Source organism: Lynx rufus, unplaced genomic scaffold (assembly GCF_022079265.1).
Source record: "Lynx rufus isolate CCGP_SWC_20201006 ecotype Redwood Valley unplaced genomic scaffold, mLynRuf1.p SCAF_14, whole genome shotgun sequence".
NCBI lineage: Eukaryota > Metazoa > Chordata > Mammalia > Carnivora > Felidae > Lynx > Lynx rufus.
Genome location: NW_025814828.1, coordinates 43,260,590 through 43,288,566, shown reverse-complemented (window position 1 = coordinate 43,288,566; position 27,977 = coordinate 43,260,590). Strand labels below are relative to the sequence as shown.

At 41.6% G+C, this 27,977-nt stretch overlaps 1 protein-coding gene across 1 annotated transcript in view; it reads right to left on the bottom strand.

Annotated features, from left to right (window-relative positions):
* Positions 1 to 437: 437 nt before the first annotated feature.
* The window catches only part of CLCN5 (chloride voltage-gated channel 5), a 192,374-nt gene continuing 164,834 nt past the window's right edge, over positions 438 to 27,977 (bottom strand). The window contains exons 5-14 of the mRNA XM_047076249.1: positions 26,444 to 26,543; positions 16,507 to 16,694; positions 12,597 to 12,719; positions 11,539 to 11,745; positions 8,359 to 8,439; positions 7,578 to 8,120; positions 5,543 to 5,729; positions 3,916 to 4,314; positions 3,542 to 3,758; positions 438 to 2,357 (exon numbers count right to left, since the gene is read on the bottom strand). Of these exons, the coding sequence (XP_046932205.1) occupies positions 2,267 to 2,357; positions 3,542 to 3,758; positions 3,916 to 4,314; positions 5,543 to 5,729; positions 7,578 to 8,120; positions 8,359 to 8,439; positions 11,539 to 11,745; positions 12,597 to 12,719; positions 16,507 to 16,694; positions 26,444 to 26,543 (2,136 nt within the window). The 3' untranslated portion in view covers positions 438 to 2,266. The remainder of the gene's footprint in view (positions 2,358 to 3,541; positions 3,759 to 3,915; positions 4,315 to 5,542; positions 5,730 to 7,577; positions 8,121 to 8,358; positions 8,440 to 11,538; positions 11,746 to 12,596; positions 12,720 to 16,506; positions 16,695 to 26,443; positions 26,544 to 27,977) is intronic.

Below are 27,977 nucleotides of genomic sequence, written 5' to 3'. Positions count from 1 at the left end.
TGGTCTGGCATATAGCCTCATCTCATTTGAGGAAATCAGTGGCATGGAAGGGACAAAAGATGTAAAGTGACTGAGTCATGACTATAATAGAATATAACCTAGGGAGTTTTTTCTCTTTCATTAAAATGTTAGAGTGATATACCTTAAAAAAAGAAACTCTGGTGACTGCCTTGATATTTGAAAGATAAAAATCAATAAAAGCCTTGGCTGTCCAGTTCTGGGCAATAAAAGAATTTCAGATGTTGGAAAGATAAGAACTAGGGGAAGAAAGAAAAGAAAAGAAAAGAAAAGAAAAGAAAAGAAAAGAAAAGAAAAGAAAAGAAAAGAAAGAAGGAAGGAAGGAAGGAAGGAAGGAAGGAAGGAAGGAAGAAAGAAAAGGAAGAAAAAGAAATTCTAGATTCAGGGCTCAGCAACTTTTAAAATGAGGAACCCTGAGGTGTTGGGGGAAGGGGAAGGGGGCGGGGGAGGATATCCCTAGTGACTGATGGTTCTAGGCTGGAATGGTGGTGCAAGGGGTGGGGGTGGGGGGTAACAGACTTGTCAAACAGGAAAGGCTGAACTTGCAGCCCTGGCAGTTAAGTCTTGCTGCTGTGGGCATCTGCACAGGAAGGGAGGGAGGCACAGTGGCAGCAACTGGGCTACAGAGCAAAGCCAATGGCTGTGTGTTCCCTCTGGTCCATGTGCCCTAAGATTGCTGAGCCCTGGTTTACAATTTAGCCCTGGAAGTTATTTTTTGAAATCGGAATGATTAACCAGGCATGGCGCTCAATCCCAAAGACAGGACTCAGGACTGAGGAGAGGGAGGGGAAAAGAATGGAGGAAAACAAGGGGTACCAGCTGCACATGGGGACAACAACAGAAAATGAAACCGGTATCGGAATGATGGTGGTAGCTCTGTGATTCCACCGGGCGTCCCTACAGTGTGATGTTTTTCTACTGCAGTAAAGGTGGTAGAAAATTGAGACAGGCACCTTTTCAATTGGATACAAGCACCTTTGGTGTCACCAGGCCTTGTCCACACCCCTGGGTCTTAGGATGGTTCTGTATTTTATTTAGAATTCTAAGGAACCCCAAGGGAGTCACAGCTGCCTATCCTATTCCAATGCCTCAAATGGATTTGAAAGTACCCCAAGCCTTAATTCATGTTCATAGGGACAACAACTGGCCTGTTATATGTACTTAACACTGGAAGGAGGCATGAGTGCCCAGTTATTTTAGTACTGGTGGTCTTTACGAAGGAATGCATGAGAATGCAGATACAGCTCAGGATCTTCCCTGGTTTATCAGTATGCAGTCCAGATTTGGTTCCCTTTACTATTCTTACATATTCCAGAAGCCTAAAGCACCATCACTCATGGAGGTGGCATCTGGGTAAGAGAATTAGTTGGGACCTCACAAAAAAACGTGAAATTCCTAGTCATTGACTTGGCTTAGAACTTTACTAATCATTCATTTCAAGGAAGCTGGAGAAATCATTCCTTGTTACTAACGAATTCATGGCAAAGTCCTTGTCTACTGGACTAACAAATACCATCTAGAAAATCACCCTTTTGGCAGACAAGGAGAAAGTTCCATAACTTATCTTTGTGCACTTCAAAAGAGTACCAGGAACAAGCAAGCTATAAAAGTCAACCTCTCTAAATTTGTTTAGAGGAGGTTAACCAAAGCAGCATTGTCTTATAATCAGATATTAACATACACATACACACACACAAACTAATAATGCTAAATATTGTAACAGGAACAAGAAAACATTTGAACTGAATTTTCACAGTCTGGAAAACAGCATTACTATTTTCCTTCTGGCTTTCCTTTCTGTGTTCGGAAAAGCAAAGCCCCTTAGTTTACACTTCATCTTCCACCAATGACAGAGTCCAAAAAAGTGACTTGGTCATGAGCTTTCTGCAGGCTATAGGTCAGGACGGTTGGAATTTTTCTTGCATAGTTTTCAGTGATTGCATATTGGCTAACAATTATGTTTTAAATTAAAAAAAAAATTTTAAAGAATTAAACCCTAGCAATCTTGTTTATTCTCTCATGAACTCTTCCTAATGCGATATCACAGAAGCCTAACTGTATTTTCTCCTAAAGAGATTAAATTCCAGAGATTATGTAGTGCAACTGGTTAACTTATAGGAAAGAGACAACACACTAATATAACTTCACCATCCAAATATGGGAAATGTGTTTTGGGTACCCAGTTAATAAAATACATCCATGGTCTGCAATGTCCTTCCTGTTTTATATCCAGCACAACCCTGTGATTCTAGTTGAAGAGAATGGAGTCAGGATCTTGGTTCGCCATCTGTGCTATATGCTTTAGCACATCCTTTTTGGTAATGATTCCAAGCAATCGCCTAAAAGAAAACAAGGCAACAAAACAAAAACAAATCGGTAGTTAACATTCTCAATGGTGATGCTTTTCCTCCTCAGGCCTTTTCAACTTTGTCTTCAAACACTAACTGCACCTTACAGTGTTATGTGTGCCCAGCAAATGGGACGGCACATGGGTCCCTAAACAGGCTGCAGGCATTTCTGCTTCACGTCTCACATCTTGCTATTTCCTCTGCTTTAAATATTCTCTACGTATCTGAACCTTATTTCCTGCCACTCAGTTCAAATGCTGCTCTTCCAGAACACCCTCTCTGATCCTACAGGCCAGCAATGACCATGACCCCCTTGCAGCAACGGCATGATCTACACACTTGTCTTGTTTGCTGTTGTGGAATGCATGCTCCTGTGTTCTTAGGTTCCCTGTGACACTGTGCACTCCTTGAGGGCAGAGAAGGGCCTTATTCACTTTTGTGTCTCCATGGAGTCTAGTGGAATACCTTCTTGCATGAAGTAGGGGATTCAGTAAATGTCGAATGAATCAGTTAGGGAAAGTCCCCTTGCTGATTTCAATCCTGCAAGACATCTGTTACAACATTTAGAAATTTTAGAGAGTGAAATTCTCATATAATTTCTGGATTGGCATACCATGTTTAGAAAAAAATCCACCCTTCTCCTCAACCTCCCTTCTTTTCCAATAAAAATAGCAGGGTTTCCTTACTGCATAAGAAATATCCCTGAAAGAAAGAGCCTTGGCCTTGGGAGTCAGAAGACTTGTGTTTAAAGCCTCTCCCTACTATATATTGATTGTGGGCTCTTGTGTAAATCTTTAAACCTCACTGAAACTTGGCTTTATCATCCTCCAATGATAACAACACAGGTATCATAAGGACCAAATACTATACGAATAATACCTAATATCATTATAATTTTGGTGCTGTCTCTTCACAAGAACACAGCCGTTTCCTTTGTGGGGGAGGGGCCGTGTTATTTATAATGTGCAGCCAGCAGTTCACATTTCCCAATCACACTTTCTTCCCCAAACTCCTTTTCCATTAATCATGATGATAAAAGAAACACATCTGTCTTCATCTCAGAGCTTCAAAAGGCCCTATACATGCTACTAATGTTCAGATGAATTGGGTTCTTCTTTATCTCTCTACACTCTTTCCTCCCACGATCCAATTTGCCTTCACCAAAGAGCTCTCACCCATTGTGCGTAACCAGGCACTGCCGCAGTCCCAGCTTGCGGAAGATATCCACTACAATCTCCATGGGTGTAAGGTCAGTCACAGTGAAGGGGCTGAGATCCAGGATGTTCCGAAGCTTTAGGGTGGGTGGTGTGTATGGTGGCATCGGAGGAGAATGCTCAGTGAAATAAATGATGGAAGTGCTTACAACTCCATCCTGTTTTTTGCGAGCATTTTCTATTTGAGAAGTAGAAAAAAAAAGTTGAAAATAGAAGTGCCAGTTCTATCATTCTGGCCCCTCATTGGTCCTGTCCTCCCTGTGTCGTCCCCCATTTTGCACATATTTATTTTATTTCCATAGTGGATTCCATCATCCCCTTTCTGAAATCCTTACCGATTGAAATGATGAGATCTCTTCGGAGAACGAAACCCACAAGTCTTTGGGATTCCCGGGACACCACCACTGGGAAGCCACTATAAGTGGTTTCACTGATGATAGTCTCTACATCTTCCACGGTCATGCTGTCCTGAGTAAGGACAGTCAATAAAGGATCATTTCTACGGGGTTTCATCACATCCATTGCCAGGGTCTTATGAGCAAACTCTTCTTTGGCTTCAAGAAAGGGGTAACCATTGAGACGAATGTGGGCATCATAGATGCCCTCCCGCCCCAGAGCATCTGCCACCCACTTGCTTGTCATGGCTGCAGCCATCAGAGGCACAATGTACTCCAAGCCACCAGTTAGTTCAAACATTATGACAACGAGAGAAACAGTCATCCGAGTCACCCCACCTGCAAGGAAACAGATACAGGCTACTAAAAACAGAAGTCCAGGTTCATTACAATTAAGGGCCTGTGACAGGAGCCCATCCAGGCAAAGCCCATGTACCAGAAGCATTGCTAAAAGGAGGTCTCACCTATAACTGCACAGACCCCAGCGGCTGGGTTAAAGTAAGTCTATAATGGATGTGAGTCAGATTTCTCAAAATAATATCTATAAAAGCACCAGATGCCATCTGGATTTTTCTTCTTTTGTTTCTTATTTGTGTGCTGCTTTCTCCCCCCTAATTAGAAAAGTAATTGCAAAAGATATCCACAATTGGTATAACACTGCTAGGACTATAGGTTCTCTGGAATGTACAGGCCATTGTGGGAAATTCAAACATTGTTTTTAAGTATATAAAAGAAAGTCATTATCCATAAGCTCACTGCCTAGAAATAAGCAGAGTGAAAATTTGGAACAACTTTTTCAAGTTTTTCGCTATGCAAAAATATGTATTTGTAGGTAGGTGAGCTCATATTATATGTTTAATTCCCCACCATGCTCCCCTCCCCCCACTTTATGTCAGGAACATTTCATATATTATTACAAATTCATTTAACATTGGATTTAAAGATGTTAAATATTAGCATCACATTCAATGGCTATATAGTATAACATTATATGGATTCACCATAATGTATTTAACCAGTCCCTTACTGTACATATTTAAATTGATTCCAATTTCTTGCTATCATAAATAATACTGTGATGAACATTCTTGGGCAGATATCCTTATCTGAGTTTCTGATAATTTCCTTAGTAGGATGAAATTTGAGAGTAAAATTACTCTCAAAAGGGAGGAATATAGCTATAGGATAAAGAATGCTTTCTTAAAGCACTTGAAAAATGGCAAACCCAACAGGAAATGGATGCTCATTAAAAAAAATAAAAAAAAAAAACCTTCAGGGGCACCTGGGTGGCTCAGTAGGTTGAACATCTGACTTTTGATTTCCACTCAGGTCATGATCTCATGACCTCTGGAGCCCTGCGTCAGGTTCTGTGCTGAGCGTGGAGCCTGCTTAAGAGTGACTCACTCTCTCACTCTCTCTCTCTCTCTCTCTCTCCTTCTTCCCCTCCTCTGCTCATGTGTGCTTGCTTGCACTCTCAAACTCTGCAGTCGACTGTGTTTAATATCACACATCTTTATTCTGTCACCTGTGTGGCAACTTCTTTGAAATCAATGCAAACACTACCCACCTAAGCAGGCTGCAGCCCCAACCATCGCATAAAGTCCAGGGGTGATACAATCTGCTCCTTGACTACACCAGCTATTAAAGATGGCCCAGTCATGGTGGTAATAAGCCAGCTGCTCCATTCCTACTCCTAAAAGTCGGCCTGCTATAGCACCAACAGCCATGCTGGGGATAAACAGGCCAGATGGGATCTGCAAAGAGAAAGCAACAGATGGTTAGTGAGAAATGATGCGCTTGCCTGGCATGTGGTAAGGGCTAGAGGACTGACCCTCTGCGAAGCAAACAGGCCAATGACAATTTAACTATGCACTATGCTAGCAAGTGGCCATAAATATTTGTGTAATGCTACAGGGGCTAGAGGTTCTCTGGGACGCGCAGGCAAGTACGACTGCAAAGAAGCTTACCCTGATTCGGGGTCCATCAGGCAAGAGCCTGAACTCTCCAGACCAACACAGAACTGGAGGCAGAAATTAAGCCTTTCCCAAAGAAAAAGGAAAATAGATGGAGTTTCTCATATATGCAGACATTTTCCCCCAATGCTGAATTCTTATAAACAACAATTACCCTCTATCGACTATCTTCCATGCTCTATGCTGGATACTCCACTAACAAGATTTCCTCAGTTCTTTATAACCACCCCAGGAATAGGTGTTATTATTCCCAAATCACACAGAACTTAAGATTCAGAGAGGTTAAGTAACTCACCCAAGCTCAAGATACAGTAAATACTGGTGCTGGGGTTTAAATGCAATGCTTAAAACCACTCTCATATATTGAATCTTAACCCATTGCTCACATGAAAAGGATGGTACATGAGGTTTCATTTTATTTTGTAACAGTATAAAGACGAAATGATTACATTTTAAAAATGAGGTAGTAACTATGGATTGCATGACTATCCAAAAAACAAAACAAAACAAAACAAAACCAACAATGACAAAAAAAAAAAAAACCCTCTCATCTGTCTCCTGCTCTATTTCTTGACTCCTAGGATACTACAGTGAAATCTCAATTTACTGTGTTAGGGGAAGGAAGTTATGACAAGGGCAAAATCATTGAAATAGCAGATTATTTTTAAATAACTTGTGTTCAATTTTGGGATGCATTTGAATCTGGGTGGGTTTGATGGTCTGACCGTTCACTTTAAAAGAAGGAAGCCATGAGGAAAAAACAAACAAACAACAAACAAACAAACAAAAAAACAACTCAAGAAGCACAGCAAGACTTTCCAGGGTGTTAGGAAGATGCATGACAATTCAGAGGTTTCTAGCACTGCCTAAACTGAGCGCTTGTCTCTCATTGTCTGGTTTGAATAGAGGGGAATAACTCAGTAGTTGGGTGCTAAAGGAAAGACAAATAATCTAGAAAGGAGGAGGAAAATACCTTAACAAATGTTCCTTTCTGGTTTCTTCTGAAATACAGAAATGATAACAGGTACTGAAAATAAAAGATGCTGGCCTGATGTCTGCTGTTGAGAGTTTTAATATTAACTTGGGATCACCTGTGAAGTTCTCAATACACGCACACTGATAATGACTGTAAAGAATACATTTAGCTATAGATCAGGTTGAACTTGATGAGATTGCTCTTTTAGTGGTCAAAATGGTTGAGTACTGGCTACTTCATTTGGTTCAACTTAATATTTTGCTTTATTGGCAAACTCTAAAGCCACCCTATAAGGACCAAAAACATGTTGGGCAGATATTGTTTTAATACAAAATGCACGTGAATAAATACCTCACCATCCTTTCTGAGGGCAAAATATGTGCTCCACGGAAAAGGAGAAAACATTTCTACTTACATCTCATCATTGAGGTGTGCATTTGGCCTAAAACTAGGCTTAGATAATTTTTGATAAAAGTTCAATTCTCTAGGAAGTTAGGAGGACATGTGGGGGCAAAAAGGGCTTTTGAGGGTGGGGGATAATGTTGTGTGGGGTTGGAAGTGCCACAGGAGCTTTGAAGATTTTATATCTTGGCTTTACCCCTCAAACCCATAGCCACACATATATCCACTGAACATCAAAAGAATCTCCTCACCTTCATGCCAAAGGTGAATATAGTGATGACAATTTTCAGTATGAGTGTCAAGGCCAGCTGCCACATGGCACTGTAGACTCCCACACCAGCCGGTCTGTCGGGCAGTTCACCCCCCTTGCTTGTGTTGAAACGGTTCTCATAGTCACAAAGCTTGGAGGAATCCAGAAGGCCACAGTCATTAAACAGCTCAGAAATGAGCTCACTTGTGCTCATGCGGGTGTATTCATTGGGGAAAGCCAGGATAGCAGTGATGGCTGTTACAACAAGTACCTCTATGACAGGATACTTGCCCAACTGAGTGGTCTTACGCTTCCGACACCAGGCGATGTTGGTGCGGATAAACAAAGCACCCCACAGACCACCAAATATACCCAGCAGAATGAACGGCACAAGCTCAAAGAGATGCCATGGGGTGTGAAACTCCACATAAAACAGAACCAGTCGGCTGTTTCCAAATGGATTGATGGAACGTAGAGTAAATGCTGCCACCAAGGCAGCAAAGAATGAACGCCACAACGTTTTGAGGGGGAAATAGTAGCTGACCTGTAAGAAAGAATGTGGGAAAGCAAACTTAGAGCAGTATGCAGACACAGTTCCAGGTGAAAAGCTGGTGCTGCAGGAATGAGAGCTCAGGACAAAAAAACTGCCCAGAGATCTCTGGTCACGTAGTAAAACACGGAGTTGAGCAGAGAGCTTTGGGACTGCACCATACATACACACTGGCCAGAATTCCTGACCCAAAAGCAACATGCATGTTCTACAGACAGTTAAAAGTAGTTACCTCTTCTAGGCTGAATAACACTCCACCGATCGGTGCCCCAAAGGCTACGGATACACCAGCTGCTGCTGCAGCCGACAAGACCTACAATCCAAAACTCAAAATTAGTGACAGAAATAATCACATGTTTTTTTGTCAATCACATGTTTAAAAGGAACGTTAGTGGTTGACATTTCTTTTAAAACTTTACATGCTCTGTAACCAGTTTATCAAAGACAAAATTCAATTTATATTTATTTGAGAGCAAACACTGCATGTTAAATTTTGAACACAGTTCAAATGCTTGAACAGGCAAAGGGTCTTTCCTCTGTAATTAATTCAGGCATGTACTTTATTCCACATCATGCCCCCCAGCCTCAATATTCTCCATTCACTAATGAAATTGAGTTTGTAGACCTAGGAACCATCTAAATGAAGAATTTTCAGTAATGTATTTATACAGCACTCTCTGTTAAGGAATGCCTTTTATTTTATTTTTTTTATTTTATTTTATTTTTTTTGGTAAGGAATGCCTTTTAAATGAGAGTTTAGAGAAGGCTGTGATGATACAAAACTAAAATAACAATTGGCTCACATCTATTCAGGAGCTGCAAATATTCATACAATGAGTAGTTGGGGTTTCCTGTACTATGTGCCCTACTCCATACATAGTGACCTGTGGAAAAGAAATAGGGAGGCAACTAGAAGCAACTAGAAGCAAGGAGATAGATTTTGAAGGGAAGAGAAGACCTAAGGGTGTTTCAGTGTGGCAATGAAAAGGGCTACGTGGAAGAGGAAGAGGAAGGGGGAGAAGCTATCAGGGGGAAATAAAAAGGGACAAGGAGACAGAGAAAGAGAGCAAGTATTATACTTAGCCCTACCTTTGTAGGCAGGCATATGCATGTGCATGTAAAATATGCATGAAAAACACACCGAATTAATGGGAAGAAAAGGTCCTTTCATTAGATTCTGGTTGCTGTGGAGTGAGAAGTGATTTGTACTCGTAAGGAAAATTTTTTAAAGAAAGTTTAGGGGCGCTTGGGTGGTTCCATCAGTTAAGCGTGTGACTCTTGATTTTGGCTCAGGTCATGATTTCACGGATCTTGAGATCGAGCCCCACATCAGGCTCTGTGTGCTGACTGTGTGGGGCCTGCTTGGGATCCTCTCTCTCTCTCCCTCTCTCTGCCCCTCCCCCACTCATGCAGGCGTGCTCTCTCTCAAAATAAATAAACATTAAAAAATAAAGATGATTAAAAATTAAGAGTTTTTGAAGAATAAAATGGTTCTTGGCAAAATAAATAGGCAGGTTTCTCTGGGCAGGATGGTGCAGGGCAGGAAAATGAAGGGGAGGAAGGACTGAGATCTCCAGGGCTAACTTGGGAGGACTTCGAAATCCATAGCTATATATTGGCTTTCATTGAAAGCATTTCAGTGACTGTTTGGGATGAATTATGAGAAAAAGTAAAGAATCGTGGTGGCTAGTTTGCTTTAATTTTTTTTTGTTGACCGAGTGGAGTCTGTCCATGCCCTTCCTTCTCAAATCCCTATTCTACCCTCAAGCATCTGCCCACTTTGACAAGGCCCCAGGACACAAAAGGGTGGCTGCCGATGGTGAGAACAACAGGAAGAAATAACTGGAAAGTCTAAAATAAACAATAGGAAGTGAGCTCAAGATGCAAATATTCCTGAGTCTAGTTAGAGGAATAAATGACATCTGTACAGAGAAATAGCCCAAACTCCCTCTCATAAGGAACTACTCCCCTTCTATAAGGAACTACTTGAACAGAAATGCCAATTTTATGGAATGAAAGTAACTGGCAATCTGTAGTTTCAAAGTCACCCCTGCCCAGGCAAAACCAGCAGCAATCAACACTTTACTCTTGCCAGTTAAAATGTTTTTTTTCCATCTCTTTAGCTTCTGTTGTGCATTATTACCATTCAACAACCTCAGCAATTGAATACTGCCTTTATGCCCTTCTACCATTTGACAGGTAGCTAAACAAGTTACTCAGATCTCCCTCTCCCTCTCTCTCTCCTGCTCACCTTCTTCTCCTGCCAAGAACTTTCCCCCTTGAACTATCGAAATGTATTCCATAATTGAAGTTTCAACATCTTTGAGCTTCCTTCTGGGCCTTATGGTTTATTTTGTTTTGTTTGGTTTTCAGAATAAATCACTAGGTTCCCATTTTGTGAAAAATCCTTTCTAATGAGATGACCTTGGCCATGACCCATTTCATATGTGATTTCTTTGTAATTCAAGGAAAATAGAGCAAGAACCATTATTTTCTTAAATCCTTCATTATATCAGGATTAAAGTAACCAATGACTTGGAACATTTTTAAAAACTGCTCTTCCTCTTCAAAATGATATACGTTAGCAACTGCATAAACATGAGAACCACTACAGAGATGTTGTGGCAGGACTACTCTGGTGGGATTGAGGCAGAAGGCAGAGAGAGTTCCAATATATAGAGAAACTCATTCAGTGTGGCAGTAGGTAGAAATAAAAGATGAAAAAGCTGGCATCTGAAACACAGGCTGAGTTCATATTCGTTCACAGGAATAAACGACTGCTTCTAAAAATCTACTGTTATTTTTGTAACTTATTTTGTAATAGAAACAACACATACTTGTATAGTTATATATAGTAAAAGTTATTATAGTTAAAGTCCTTCACTACCACCTCACTTCCCCACTCACTGCAGGTAGACATTTTTAATAGTTTGTAGTAAAACCACTTTCCAGACATTTTCTTTCTAAGTGCACATTTACATAATTTTAAAAAAAACATTAATTGAATTATTATTTGTATGCATTGTTCCAAAACTGGCTTTTGAAAATGAATGATATTTTATAGCCATCATTCCATGTCAATGTACATAAGGCTCTCTTTTTTTAACGATTGCATAATATGCTACAGCATGGACAGAATACTGTTTATTCAAATCAGTCCCATTGGTGGACATTGCGATGGTTTCATTTTCTCATGATATGGACAAATGCTGCACATGAACTATTCCCAAATGCATACCTTTGTGCACACACACACGCGCTAGGATGTCTGTAGGTTAAATTCCTAGAGGTAGAGCTGCTGGGTCAAAGGGTGTCTGTGTTGACATTGGGAGAATCCCCAAATTCTCATCCCTAAGACTGTTCCATTTATGCTCTCACCAACAAAGAAAATACTTGGGCCACCTGTTCTTACCTCTCTGCGCTTGGCCTCATTCTTCCTGTATTTGTTGAAGCAGTGGCACAGGATGTTCCCACAGCAGCAAGCCACGTGCACTAGGGGGCCCTCTTTGCCCAGGCTCAAGCCTGATGACACGGCCAGCACCAACGTGATGGTTTTGATAATCAGGGTCCACTTACCCAAATAGCCCCTAATAATAAAACCGCTCAAGATAGTTTTTATCTGCAGGCCAAAAACAGAGAGACTGAATATAGGCTAAGCAAGTAAGCAAGGCTGGGAAGCAATAATCCAGACCTCATTATAGAAACTGCACCTTTTGAACAAATGACCTATAAATGTTTGACCTACAGTGACCCCAATTTGGGAGGAAGCCTGGGAGCCCAGGAAAGCAGGAACTGTTCTTTAAGATTTCATGTTCCTTATATTTTGGGGGGCCATGTGTTAGCTGGGCAAGGGAGTACAAGCATGAGAGTCTGTGTATATGGAGAAGAGGGGCAGGGAGGGGGGTGTTTTCCTTACTTATATCCTTACAGGCTAGTATAGCCTTGATTCTCTGCCAAAGAAATTTATAACTATGACTTGGTCAGGAAACAGAGAGGGGTAAGGTCATTTGGGCAACCTCAAATCTCAGTGGTTTCAGTCACTGTCAAGCAATCTAAACCCAAAGTAGCTAGAAACAGGATTTCAACTACCCTCCTAGCCTGAATCATATTGTAGGAAATGTAGCAAAATAGCTTTGTTTCTTCAACTCTAACAAAATTGACAATACCACTACTTTTTCAGGCCAGGATCTTGGGACCCTGGGAGCTTCTTGGGTAGGGAGTGGGGGTTGGTCTTCAAGGGGCCTAATTCACCAGGAACCCCCAGGGGGGCTAGGAATCAACTCCCTTTAGTTTCCAGGTAGCCCAGACTGAGAGAAGACTTGAGGAAAGACCTAGAGAGACTCTAGATTTCCTCAGAGTCTGATCCTGTTTTATATTCAAATTGTGGTATATGCTGGAATACATACTAAAGGCTTTTAACCAGGAAGGAATCGTTATTGTCACCATTTATAAACCACTTGAGAGACTTACCTCAGGAATTCCGGAGCCACATGCATAAGGCGCAAATACCTTGACAAGAGACACGGCAAGGAAGGCAAATAGGAGAGCCCAGAGGACGTACATGAAATAATTGACTATGTAGGCAAAGGCTCCCTGGAACAAGGGAAAAGAAAGAAGCTTGTTTTAGTGAGGCACGCCGCCCTTCTGAGTAATCGGTTTTCGGGAAAGGCGATCAGAAAGAAAAAGACCAGTATTAAATCGCTCAAGATGTTCCTTCCAGAATTGTCAGAAAGGCAATACTGAAATAGTGTCAGCCCACTTGGTACTGAAAAAGAGAGGATTTGCTACACCCAAAGGAAACCAATACCAGCTTCTAAGGATGGACAAAAATGAAGAACGAACAAAAACCTGAAGCAAACTCCTGTTCCTTATGAACACTTTGATAGGTTTTGTAGTCAAATATATATGATTTTATGCCAATTTTATTAAGAGTCTTGAAAGCTCTTTTACTGGAATGGCTGAACTTTGGCTACACATTTGAGGTGAAGACCAGCTGGCTACCTACATTGGTGTCAAATTCTCATAGGAGGTTAGAGTGTTGAAAATTCCTGAGTGTTTTTTCTTTAAATACACAGTTCAGTTCTATAGAGAATCACCACATCTTTGCAAGAGTTTTGCTATCACAGACTCAGCAACAAGAATATGCAAGTAGAAAGTTTCAGGCTGTGACCATAAAACGAAACCAGTGAGACACCAGCTGTCCCAAAGAATAAAACAGCAACAGCTATTTCTAAAATGGAGAGAATATACTTTTGAGACTATCCTCCTATGATAATGAAGATGGCCAGAAAATAAATATAATTTTGACCACGAATAAGGAGTCACCAACATAAAGGGCTTACAAACAGTTACATCTTACAAAGAAAGCTATTTTGAACATTAGGAGAGAATGCTTACTGATAAAAATATTAGAAGTTGAAACTTGCTCAAAGTATATGAAACACAACTCACTGGACTTCTGATTTAAACATAAAACGTAATTAAAATAATTCACTGACCTAGAGAAGGAGAGCCAAACTGCTCAGATTTTTTTTCTGAGTTATAGCTTTGACACAACTTTTCCATTAGTTTAGTCCCTCAGAGGAATAGATAATTGCTCTCTCTTGGCCTTTCAAATGAAGCTAGGGAGGAAGAAGGCTCCAGAGGGGGGAAACAGAGAGAGAGAGGGAATGGAAAGGCAAGTAGCTGATACTGACTAGAGGCAGAGACCTGGAGGCCAAGTACTTGGCAGGAGAACTCAGAATCTAGAAGACTCTCTCCAGGCAAGGATTTCATTCATTAAAAAAAAAAAAAAAAAAAAAAAACAGCCAGAGAAATCTGTCATTTGAGCAAATCTCAAGCTCCAGTTTGAACGCTACAGTTGGAACACTTAAACACATGTGCAAGGCTATAACAGGGTAGCACAGGGGAGCCTTGTGGTAATGGAACAATAGTTCTATGTCTTGATTGTGGTGGTGATAACACAAACCTACACATGTGGTAACACTGCAGAGAACTACACACACACACACACACACACACACACACACATCTATGTGTGTAAAACTGGTGAAATAAAGTCTATGCATCATATCCTTGTTTCACCACTGATCAAAAAAACGCAAGGAATCACTCACACACACACACACACACACACACACACACACTCACTCACTCTAAATTCCAGGGCTTCTCAAACTTTTCTACCCAAGTATTCCTAATCTAGGAGAGAGGGTTGGGGGTAGGACACTCAGGAGCAGAGCTGAAACATAGATTGTTTAATATTAATGAACATGGGACTTCTGCATTCCTTTGTAATTAAATGTAATTTCAAAAAAAAATATTCTGAGAAGGCACACAGCATTTATTTTGTGGTTTCACCCACCGGCTGGCACACAGACCTTACTCCAGTTTGAGAAGGATAGATCTAAACCCTCTCACACATATGGCATGTGTTTAACCCTTTAATTGAGCTCTTTCCCTAAGCCAATGTGTACAGTCATATAGGTACATAAACACTCTGATTTCTGATTTCATTATTTTCCTATCCTTCTTTTCCCTTGACTGTGTGTATGTATGCATGCACACAAACACACACACACACACACACACACACACACACACACACCATTTCAAATCATCTATGGACCAAAGTAGGAATAAAAATGCATTCTAAATGTATAAATAGGGGCGCCTGGGTGGCTCAGTTGGTTGGGCGTCCGACTTCAGCTCAGGTCATGATCTCACAGTCTGTGAGTTCAAGCCCCGCATCGGGCTCTGTGCTAAAAGCTCAGAGCCTGGAGCCTGCTTCAGATTCTGTGTCTCCCTCTCTCTATGCCCCTCCCCTGCTCATGCTCTGTCTCTGTCTCAAAAATAAATAAAAACATTTAAAAAAAATAAAAAAAATAAATGTATAAATAAATATCCTAGTCTTGTCTCAGTTACTTCGCCAACAGAGTAAATGAGTAGTGAGCTGAGATGGTACCTGTCTTAGTTGGTGGAAGACAGAATAGAATTGGGAATTAAGAGTTGCTTTGTTCTGTTTTGTGTGTTTTTGCTTTTAGTAGGAGAGATCCAACAAACAACCCAAACGGTAATAATAGAAAGGAAAGGAACTGAAAAACAAAGTCACTTTTAACTGACTGAAAAATATACGCTAGGAGACAAGGACAAATGAAAATATTGATTTAATCTCCAAAGCAGGCTATGGGCAATTTTATTCCTGCATTTCTGTTATTTTGATACGGAATGTATTCCTTTTTTAAAAAATGTTCTAATGCAATGCTCAGGGGAAAATTACTTTTGGAGTCTATACAATGGATACATTTTTAACCCACTCCATCTTAGTTAGAAATTATAGCGTACCTGTTGGCTGGCTCTGACATTTTTACTGGAATTATTAGAGAAAGACAGATTGAGTCACACTGTGTACTAACAACTGAGAAGAAACACCAGGACTGTTTTAAAAAAAAGCAAAACTTTTAAGCCACTATGTAAGCATCAAATGATTCCGCATGGCAGAAGAGATGGATGGAAATAGGGCTGCGCTTAAACCACAGAGAAAGGCAGCTGGCACTGGTTCTCCTTTTCATGAAAAGGAAAATGGGGGCACATCCCACAATTGTCATGAGTACAGTATAAGAAATGAAGCAAATGTGGGGCACCTGGGTGGCTCAGTCAGTTAAGCGTCCGACTTCGGCTCAGGTCATGATCTCACGGTCTTTTTTTTTTATGTTTTTATTTTATTTTTGAGACAGAGAGAGACAGAGCATGAGCAGGGGAGGGGCAGAGAGACAGGGAGACACAGAATCCAAAGCAGGCTCCAGGCTCTTAGCTGTCAGCACAGAGCCCAACACGGGGCTTGAACTCACAGACTGTGATATCATGACCTGAGCCGAAGTCGGATGCTTAACCGACTGAGCCACCCAGGCACCCCAATCTCACAGTCTTTGAGTTTGAGCCCCACATCGGGCTGTGTGCTGACAGCTCAGAGCCTGGAGCCTGCTTCAGATTCTGTCTCCCTCTCTCTCTGCCCCTCCCCTGCTCACACTCTCTCTGTCTCTGTCTCTCTCTCTCTCAAAAATAAATAAACATTAAAAAATTTTAATAAATTAAAAAAAAGAAATGAAGCAAATGTAAGAATAAAAGTCAGTGGGGGATGCCTGGGTGGGTCAGTCGGTTGAGTGCCCAACTCTTTTATCTCAGATCATCATCTCATGGTTCGTGGGATCGAGCTCTGTGTCAGGCTCTACAACAACAGTGCAGAGCCTGCTTGGGGTTCTCTTTCCCTCTCTCTCTTGCTGTCCCCCACTCACACTTGAACTCTCCCTCTTTCAAAATAAATAAACTTGAAGAAAAAAGAATAAAAGTCAGTGGTTCTGCGATCTTCACAACATGTTACCTCATCTGTGCTGATGAGAAGCTGGGACCAGCTATTCCACTCAGGGCATTTGTCTCTGTCTTCGAAGGTGACGTGCTCAGAGTTCCAGCAACAGTGTTCATGGTTAAACCAGAATCCCTCTGTGCATATGCCTTCTTTTAGGTCTGTCATCCAATGAGCAGAAATGTCTATCAAGCCAGCTAAGGAGCCTGATTTGAGGGGAGGGAAGGGAAGGCCAAAGTTGTCAGAGAAAACGAGGGAAAGGGCATCAAAATAATGGGTAATCATAAACTTTTCTGTTCCATTTGTAACCTCTTTCTGATGGTCTATTTGATTCCCACCTATCACCTCTAATAGATTTCACCTGTCATTACATGCCTGTTCAGGAGTGTACAAAACACAAAACACTGTCTGCATTAAACACCATGTCAGTAGAATTTCTATACACGGGGAACTTGAGGAGAGGCAAAGTGGTGGGGTGGGAGCAAGGAGCCTGAATACTTGTCTTTTAGTTGATTTACATGGCAAAGACTCTGCTTTGACTTACAGTTGATGGATACCAATCCATGAATACAGTCGAGTTTATTAAAGATCATTTTATTCTATTATATAAGACTGAGAAAATGTGGACTGCCTGCATTGAAGAATATTATATTTATTTGACATGGCTGGGGGAAGGAAGGGAGCTGTTGAAGACTATGGGGAGAGGTTGGAAGGAAGATGGCGGCGTAGGAGGACGCCGGCCTCACCGCGCGTCCTGCTGATCACTTAGATTCCACCTACACCTGCCTAAATAACCCAGAAAACCGCCAGAGGATTAGCAGAACGGAGTCACCGGACCCAAGTGCAGACGAGAGGCCCACGGAAGAGGGTAGGAAGGGCGGCGAGGCGGTGCGCACTCCACGGACTGGCAGGAGGGAGCCGGGGTGGAAGGGCGGCTCGCCAGCCAAGCAGAGTCCCTGAGTCTGGCTGGCAAAAGCGGAGGGGCCTGACGGACTGTGTTCCGACAGCAAGCGCGACTGAGCGTCTGGGAGGTCATAAGTTAACAGCTCTGCTCGGAAAGCGGGAAGGCTGGAGGACAAAGGGAGGGAGAGCTGCGGAGCCCCCGGACAACAGAGCTCAGTTTGGCGGGGAACAAAGGCGCTCGCCAGCGCCATCTCCCCCGCCCATCCCCCAGCCAAAATCCCAAAGGGAACCGGTTCCTGCCAGGGAAATTGCTCGCTCCGCGCAAACACCCAACTCTGTGCTTCTGCGGAGCCAAACCTCCGGCAGCGGATCTGACTCCCTCCGGCTGCCACAGGGCCCCTCCTGAAGTGGATCACCTAAGGAGAAGCGAGCTAAGCCTGCCCCCCCCCCCCGCCGCCATGCACCTTGCCTTCCCACCCCAGCTAATACGCCAGATCCCCAGCATCACAAGCCTGGCAGTGTGCAAGTAGCCCAGACGGGCCATGCCACCCCACAGTGAATCCCGCCCCTAGAAGAGGGGAAGAGAAGGCACACACCAGTCTGACTGTGGCCCCAGTGGTGGGCTGGGGGCAGACATCAGGACTGACTGCGGCCCCGCCCACCAACTCCAGTTATACACCACAGCACAGGGGAAGTGCCCTGCAGGTCCTCACCACACCAGGGACTATCCAAAATGACCAAGCGGAAGAATTCCCCTCAGAAGAATCTCTAGGAAATAACAACAGCTAATGAGCTGATCAAAAAGGATTTAAATAATATAACAGAAAGTGAATTTAGAATAATAGTCATAAAATTAATCGCTGGGCTGGAAAACAGTATACAGGACAGCAGAGAATCTCTTGCTACAGACATCAGGGGACTAAGGAACAGTCACGAGGAGCTGAAAAACGCTTTAAATGAAATGCAAAACAAAATGGAAACCACCACGGCTCGGATGGAAGAGGCAGAGGAGAGAATAGGTAAACTAGAAGATAAAGTTATGGAAAAAGAGGAAGCTGAGAAAAAGAGAGATAAAAAAAATCCAGGAGTATGAGGGGAAAATTAGAGAACTAAGTGATACACTAAAAAGAAATAATATACGCATAATTGGTATCCCAGAGGAGGAAGAGAGAGGGAAAGGTGCTGAAGGGGTACTTGAAGAAATCATAGCTGAGAACTTCCCTGAACTGGGGAAGGAAAAAGGCATTGAAATCCAAGAGGCACAGAGAACTCCCTTCAGACGTAACTTGAATCGATCTTCTGCACGACATATCATAGTGAAACTGGCAAAATACTAGGATAAAGAGAAAATTCTGAAAGCAGCAAGGGGTAAACGTGCCCTCACATATAAAGGGAGACCTATAAGACTCGTGACTGACCTCTCTTTTGAAACTTGGCAGGCCAGAAAGAATTGGCACGAGATTTTCAGTGTGCTAGACAGAAAAAATATGCAGCCGAGAATCCTTTACCCAGCAAGTCTGTCATTTAGAATAGAAGGAGAGATAAAGGTCTTCCCAAACAAACAAAAACTGAAGGAATTTGTCGCCACTAAACCAGCCCTACAAGAGATCCTAAGGGGGACCCTGTGAGACAAAGTACCAGAGACATCACTACAAGCATAAAACATACAGACATCACAATGACTCTAAACCCGTATCTTTCTATAATAACACTGAATGTAAATGGATTAAATGCGCCAACCAAAAGACATAGGGTATCAGAATGGATAAAAAAACAAGACCCATCTATTTGCTGTCTACAAGAGACTCATTTTAGACCTGAGGACACCTTTAGATTCAGAGTGAGGGGATGGAGAACTATTTATCATGCTACTGGAAGCCAAAAGAAAGCTGGAGTAGCCATACTTATATCAGACAAACTAGATTTTAAATTAAAGGCTGTAACAAGAGATGAAGAAGGACATTATATAATAGTTACAGGGTCTATCCATCAGGAAGAGCTAACAATTATAAATGTCTATGCGCCGAATACCGGAGCCCCCAAATATATAAAACAATTACTCATAAACAGAAGCAACCTTATTGATAAGAATGTGGTAATTGCTGGGGACTTTAACACCCCACTTACAGAAATGGATAGATCATCTAGACACACGGTCAATAAAGAAACAAGGGCCCTGAATGAGACATTGGATCAGATGGACTTGACAGATATATTTAGAACTCTGCATCCCAAAGCAACAGAATATACTTTCTTCTCGAGTGCACATGGAACATTCTCCAAGATAGATCATATACTGGGTCACAAAACAGCCCTTCATAAGTTTACAAGAATTGAAATTATACCATGCATACTTTCAGACCACAATGCTATGAAGCTTGAAATCAACCACAGGAAAAAGTCTGGAAAACCTCCAAAAGCATGGAGGTTAAAGAACACCCTACTAACGAATGAGTGGGTCAACCAGGCAATTAGAGAAGAAATCAAAAAATATATGGAAACAAACGAAAATGAAAATACAACAATCCAAACGCTTTGGGATGCAGCGAAGGCAGTCCTGAGAGGAAAATACATTGCAATCCAGGCCTATCTCAAGAAACAAGAAAAATCCCAAATACAAAATCTAACAGCACACCTAAAGGAAATAGAAGCAGAACAGCAAAGACAGCCTAAACCCAGCAGAAGAAGAGAAATAATAAAGATCAGAGCACAAATAAACAATATAGAATCTAAAAAAACTGTAGAGCAGATCAACGAAACCAAGAGTTGGTTTTTTGAAAAAATAAACAAAATTGACAAACCTCTAGCCAGGCTTCTCAAAAAGAAAAGGGAGATGACCCAAATAGATAAAATCATGAATGAAAATGGAATGATTACAACCAATCCCTCAGAGATACAAACAATTATCAGGGAATACTATGAAAAATTATATGCCAACAAATTGGACAACCTGGAAGAAATGGACAAATTCCTGAACACCCACACTCTTCCAAAACTCAATCAGGAGGAAAGAGAAAGCTTGAACAGACCCATAACCAGCGAAGAAATTGAATCGGTTATCAAAAATCTCCCAACAAATAAGAGTCCAGGACCAGATGGCTTCCCAGGGGAGTTCTACCAGACATTTAAAGCAGAGATAATACCTATCCTTCTCAAGCTATTCCAAGAAATAGAAAGGGAAGGAAAACTTCCAGACTCATTCTATGCAGCCAGTATTACTTTGATTCCTAAACCAGACAGAGACCCAGTAAAAAAAGAGAACTACAGGCCAATATCCCTGATGAATATGGATGCAAAAATTCTCAATAAGATACTAGCAAATCGAATTCAACAGCATATAAAAAGAATGATTCACCATGATCAAGTGGGATTCATTCCTGGGATGCAGGGCTGGTTCAACATTCGCAAATCAATCAACGTGATACATCACATTAACAAAAAAAAAGAGAAGAACCATATGATCCTGTCAATCGATGCAGAAAAGGCCTTTGACAAAATCCAGCACCCTTTCTTAATAAAAACCCTTGAGAAAGTCGGGATAGAAGGAACATACTTAAAGATCATAAAAGCCATTTATGAAAAGCCCACAGCTAACATCATCCTCAACGGGGAAAAACTGAGAGCTTTTTCCCTGAGATCAGGAACACGACAGGGATGCCCACTCTCACCGCTGTTGTTTAACATAGTGCTGGAAGTTCTAGCATCAGCAATCAGACAACAAAAGGAAATCAAAGGCATCAAAATTGGCAAAGATGAAGTCAAGCTTTCGCTTTTTGCAGATGACATGATATTATACATGGAAAATCCGATAGACTCCACCAAAAGTCTGCTAGAACTGATACATGAATTCAGCAAAGTTGCAGGACACAAAATCAATGTACAGAAATCAGTTGCATTCTTATACACTAACAATGAAGCAACAGAAAGACAAATAAAGAAAATGATCCCATTCACAATTGCACCAAGAAGCATAAAATACCTAGGAATAAATCTAACCAAAGATGTAAAGGATCTGTATGCTGAAAACTATAGAAAGCTTATGAAGGTAATTGAAGAAGATTTAAAGAAATGGAAAGACATTCCCTGCTCATGGATTGGAAAAATAAATATTGTCAAAATGTCAATACTACCCAAAGCTATCTACACATTCAATGCAATCCCAATCAAAATTGCACCAGCATTCTTCTCGAAACTAGAACAAGCAATCCTAAAATTCATATGGAACCACAAAAGGCCCTGAATAGCCAAAGGAATTTTGAAGAAGAAGACCAAAGCAGGAGGCATCACAATCCCAGACTTTAGCCTCTACTACAGAGCGGTCATCATCAAGACAGCATGGTATTGGCACAAAAACAGACACACAGACCAATGGAATAGAATAGAAACCCCAGAACTAGACCCACAAACGTATGGCCAACTCATCTTTGACAAAGCAGGAAAGAACATCCAATGGAAAAAAGACAGTCTCTTTAACAAATGGTGCTGGGAAAACTGGACAGCAACATGCAGAAGGTTGAAACTAGACCACTTTCTCACACCATTTACAAAAATAAACTCAAAATGGATAAAGGACCTAAATGTGAGACAGGAAACCATCAAAACCTTAGAGGAGAAAGCAGGAAAAGACCTCTCTGACCTCAGCCGTAGCAATCTCTTACTCGACACATCCCCAAAGGCAAGGGAATTAAAAGCAAAAGTGAACTACTGGGACCTTATGAAGATAAAAAGCTTCTGCACAGCAAAGGAAACAACCAACAAAACTAAAAGGCAACCAACGGAATGGGAAAAGATATTTGCAAATTACATATCGGACAAAGGGCTAGTATCTAAAATCTATAAAGAGCTCACCAAACTCCACACCCGAAAAACAAATAACCCAGTGAAGAAATGGGCAGAAAACATGAATAGACACTTCTCTAAAGAAGACATCCAGATGGCCAACAGGCACATGAAAAGATGTTCAGCGTCGCTCCTTATCAGGGAAATACAAATCAAAACCACACTCAGGTATCACCTCACGCCAGTCAGAGTGGCCAAAATGAACAAATCAGGAGACTATAGATGCTGGAGAGGATGTGGAGAAACGGGAACCCTCTTGCACTGTTGGTGGGAATGCAAATTGGTGCAGCCGCTCTGGAAAGCAGTGTGGAGGTTCCTCAGAAAATTAAAAATAGACCTACCCTATGACCCAGCAATAGCACTGCTAGGAATCTACCCAAGGGATACAGGAGTACTGATGCATAGGGGCACTTGTACCCCAATGTTCATAGCAGCACTCTCAACAATAGCCAAATTATGGAAAGAGCCTAAATGTCCATCAACGGATGAATGGATAAAGAAATTGTGGTATATATACATAATGGAATACTATGTGGCAATGAGAAAAAATGAAATATGGCCTTTTGTAGCAACGTGGATGGAACTGGAGAGTGTGATGCTAAGTGAAATAAGCCATACAGAGAAAGACAGATACCATACGGTTTCACTCTTATGTGGATCCTGAGAAACTTAACAGGAAGCCATGGGGGAGGGGAAGGAAAAAAAAAAAAAGAGGTTAGAGTGGGAGAGAGCCAAAGCATAAGAGACTGTTAAAAACTGAGAACAAACTGAGGGTTGATGGGGGGTGGGAGGGAGGGGAGGGTGGGTGATGGGTATTGAGGAGGGCACCTTTTGGGATGAGCACTGGGTGTTGTATGGAAACCAATTTGTCAATAAATTTCATATATATATAAAAAAAAAAAGACTATGGGGAGAAGAACTCAGCCTTGTTAGCAATTTTGCTCCATGGATGAGGGAATCTGAGCAGTGGCAGGAAGGCATTCTAGGCTAAGGGAACTGAATCGGTAAAAGCATAGACTGCAATGCACGTGGAAAACTAGATGAAGCTATAGACACGTTGAAGCCTTCTGAACCTAGGATGTGAACATTCTGAAGTTTTCGTAGTGAAAACTTATTATGCATCCATCAAAGAAAATTATGAGAAGATGAATAGTGAATGGGGATTTATGTGCTATGGTTAATAGACTGGTAGGGTTAAGATAGTTATAGAAACTTCTGGCTTTCTCATCATTTCTGTTGTCCAGATGAAGAAACTCTGGCATAAAGAAATTAAATGGTCTAGAATCATGCTTTAGGGAAATAGCAAAGACATCATAAAATTCACAGCCTCTGAATTCCCAGACTGTTTCTGTATTCAGGCACACTGCTTCTATTGTTGCTCTGCAATACTTAAAAACAAAATGCCCTGTGTGTACAAGGGAAAGAAAAATATTCACTGGCCACCTAGTGATAAGAAATACATTAAAAAGTTGAGGACATTATACCTACATTCCAGCAGGCTGGAGGCCATGTCATATGTATGTTTGGGTAGGTGCTAAAAGTGTTAACACAGGTTATTTACATACTTGAATAACCTAATCAAATCTAACACGCTGTTTGATACCTCCTCTTGGCCATGCCTACCTTCTCCTTCTTCTAATTCTTACTGCACTTACTGCCCAGATTCAAAAATTAACATGTGTTACAGAGTTAGGCTTGTTCCCCATGTTGTCTCACATGTGCATGTCTTATTCTACCTAATGCGGTACCCTCAATCCTATCTTCCCTTCTATTGCTATTTCTCCTCCTTTTCCTAATATGTTTCCCCTACCCTACAGAATAAAATGCCTTCCTTTGTCCTTGTTACCATTTCAAGCTTCTGTCCCTTCTCTCCTTCTAATGACCCCCAAATATCTCCAAAACTTCTACACTGGTTGCTTCCCCTTGAAATCTGACTCGTAATATTTATGAGATAGCTTTCCAAGATCATTGATGTCCTACCAACTGCTAAATTATATAACCTTTTCTCAGCCCTCTTCCTTCTCTGCAGCCTCTCTGCAGTACTTAGCATTACAGACCACTTGGTCTATTATTATCCAACTCTAAACTGGCCAGACCAGGGGCTCCTGGATGTCTCAGGTGGTTGAGTGTCCAACTTTGGCTCAGGTCATGATCTACAGTTCGTGGGTTTAAGCCCTGCATCAGGCTCTCTGCTGACAGCTCAGACCCTGGAGCCTGTTTCAGATTCTATGTTTCCCTCTCTCTCTGTCCCTCCCCTGCTCACACTCTGTGTCTCTCTCCCTCAAAAATAAACATTAAAAAATTTTAAAAAACTGGCCAGACCATTCTCTCTCTCCTGTGCAAGCCAGAAGGAGTAGCTTTAACACCCTAGACCACAGGTTGGCAAATTATGGCCCAAGGGTCAAATCTGTCTCTATGCTTCTAAATAAAGTTTTGCCTGGTCTCAGCCGTGCTCACTTACCTATTGTCTGTGGCTGCTTTCATGCTACAGAGACCATTTGGCACACAAATCCTAAAATATTTACCATCTTGCCCTTTACAAAAAGACATTGCTGACCTCTTCCCTAGATAATCTTTGAAAACCCGGCTATGGACGAGCCATCCTTCATTGAAGCAATCATATGATATATATACACATATATGTATATATGTATATGTACGTATTATCTTTATATATGTATATAACATTGATTTATTTATACTCCATGGCTCATAAATTTTTTCTAGGTAACAGCAGCAGTGGCGCTGTTAAAAACTGTGGGCAAAAAAAAAAAAAAGCAATTGTGGGCACTGTGCTGAGAGCTACCTGTGCTAGATCTCATTTATCTACTATTCTGTCCTCAGAACAAACATGTAATATAGGAACTCTTATTAGCCCCTAGAGCTTCCAGGGGTTAGGAAACTTGCCAAAAGGCACAAAACTAGCAAGCCATGGGGTTGGTCCAAACTCAGGTAGCTGCAAAGTAGAGCCTGTGCTAATGGCTATTTCATGCCCTCTACCTCCAGGTTTCCCACTTAACGTCCCTTTCAGCTCAATATTCCAGATCTTCCTAGGCCCACCTTTTAATGCCACAAGGATACAACTCAGAATCTCTGTCACGTGTTCTTGGCTTTCTGCTTCTCCCGTGGGAAGGGAAGCCTGCTTGGGAGCCTGTTTTCAAGCTGTACGAGCATAGCAAGTGTACCATTCCTAGTTAGATCATATATTGTTTTTTTTTTTTCAACGTTTATTTATTTTTGGGACAGAGAGAGACAGAGCATGAACGGGGGAGGGGCAGAGAGAGAGGGAGACACAGAATCGGAAACAGGCTCCAGGCTCTGAGCCATCAGCCCAGAGCCCGACGCGGGGCTCGAACTCACGGACCGCGAGATTGTGACCTGGCTGAAGTTGGACGCTCAACCGACTGCGCCACCCAGGCGCCCCTAGATCATATATTGTTTAGAGTGGCTTGGGAAGTCGCCGGAGATGACAGGAAAGGGTAGGACCATCCCACTCATCAGCCAGCATGAAAGACTGAGATTGTAAACTTCCTGAGGGTATGAGCCACATCTTTCATACTGCTCTTCACCACCAAATGAGAGAGATGTTTAAGAAAGAGCTACAAAGGTCTCTCAGGAAGTTCTCTTCTGTATCTTCTCTTATAAACCTCATGTACTATGTGTTTTTTTGTTTTTTAATGATTGTTGGGGCACTTGGGTGGCTCAGTTGGTTAATCATCCAACTTTGGCTCAGGTCATGATCTCACAGTTCATGGGTTCGAGCCCTGCGTCAGGTTCTGTGGTAACAGCTCAGAGCCTGGACCCTGCTTCAGATCTGTGTCTCCCTCTCTCTCTGCCCCTCCCCTGCTCAAGCTCTGTCTCAAAAATAAACATTAAAATTTTTTTTAATAAAAAAAATGTCTCTAACAGAAGGGCTCTTCCTCAAGACAATCACTGAAAGGTATGCTAACAGCACCTTAAAACGGATACAATATTTTATAGCATATAAATTCATTTAAATACATTTCCTTGTTTAACCTCATCTAAAGGAAAGAGATACAGGTATTAGTATCCCTTTACATATGGGAACATCAAGCTTCCTAAAGGTCTACCAGCAATTTATTTCATGTAGGAAAACAGTAAAGCACAGCACTCAACTTGGTTCATGGCTTGGGGGAGGGGCACACCATGATTTTAAGAGATTTGTTTAGGAAACAAACACAGTTTACCATACCTGACAAGAGCCCAATAAGTAGCATCAACAACCAGCCAGAAAAAGCATCACTCACACTGTGAATTAAGGCCCATGTTGACTCTTTGCTTTTATTGGTAATCTAGGGAGAAATGAGAAAAAATTGGTACGCTCTACATACACCCTTACTTTTTCACCTTAAAACACACAATAAAGAGGTACAAAGACAAATCTATTCATCAGGAACAGAGACCAATTTGGAGTTACTGCTCAAATAATCCCGGGCTGAACAAACATCACCAAGAACTTGGGAGGCTTAGTGAGCCTTGTCTTACTGAACCCCACCACCTTCATGGACAGTACTGGAGCAATGGCTCCAAGTACCTTAGTCAGGGATTCCCCCATTCAGCTGCTAATTTTGTATCCCATCAATCTGTTTTGCTTATTGCAGTGGTCTCTTTCTGCCATAGACATCAGATATTCTAGGGATGGTTTCTGGATTGTTTTGCAAAGAATCAACAAACACAGACTTATTTCAGTGGTGAAAGGACAACATGAGGCTTGCTACCTAGGGCAGTGCTTCAGGGCTGGCAAGTTCCAGGACTTGCTCCCCTCACTGATCACAGATATTAAATGGTATCAGGGATGCTTCGCTTTATTTTCAAAAACCTGCTGGGAATAGCTGAGACTATCAAGAGGTGCAGAAAGTTTTGCCTTTTAGACCCTAGCCTTGTCAATTTAGCCCTTCAGTGCCCACATTTATTTCAAAACCAAGTATTCTGACAGCTTTGTCATTGGGCTTCCCCCTTCTCTGAACCTCTATTTCTTATCTTTGAAACTGTGACTTAGCTGCCCCATCTTCATCTATAGTGACATCACAATCACAAATTATTATAAAACTTTTAAAAGCAGTTTCAAAATTCATTTTGACCTGAGACTTTAAGTTTCCACTTTTAGTGCTCAAAGTAGATGAGGTAACATTTTTCAGTGACAGTGTTTCCATTCTGATGATGAGCAGTTAATGCAAAGAAACCAGTCCCTTTTGAACACTTAATAAATACATTCTAATTGATTTTGAATTGTCATTAGTTGGCATAATGTGTCTCAGATGCAGCCATTTTCATATAGTGGGAAAATATGCCCTTGTCATATCATGGGTGACTTTCACAATGTAAATAACATGTTGAATATGCAACTGATGACAAACTGAACTTTGAATTACAGACAGCAAAAATTCTAAAGTCTGAGTGATGAATAGATATGATGGACAGGTATGTGTGTGTTCCCAAATATCAGAAACCTTATGAAAAACATAAGAGTGTTTCGTAGAGATCCCCTTCTTTAGTTAGGATAGAAAACTCCGTGAGATTATCACAAGTCCAAAGATTACAGAGGAATTTTTCAAAACCTGTACCTGGGACAACCTGACCCCTGGGTTTAAGTGGTCATGAGAAGATCACTCAGGAGCTGGGAATGGCTTAAGAACAAAAAGCAATCTGAACCTGACTGCTCAGGAGACTTGCCTGGCTCTGAGAGAAGGGAATCATGAACTCAGGAGAGAAAGGGACAAGGTAAA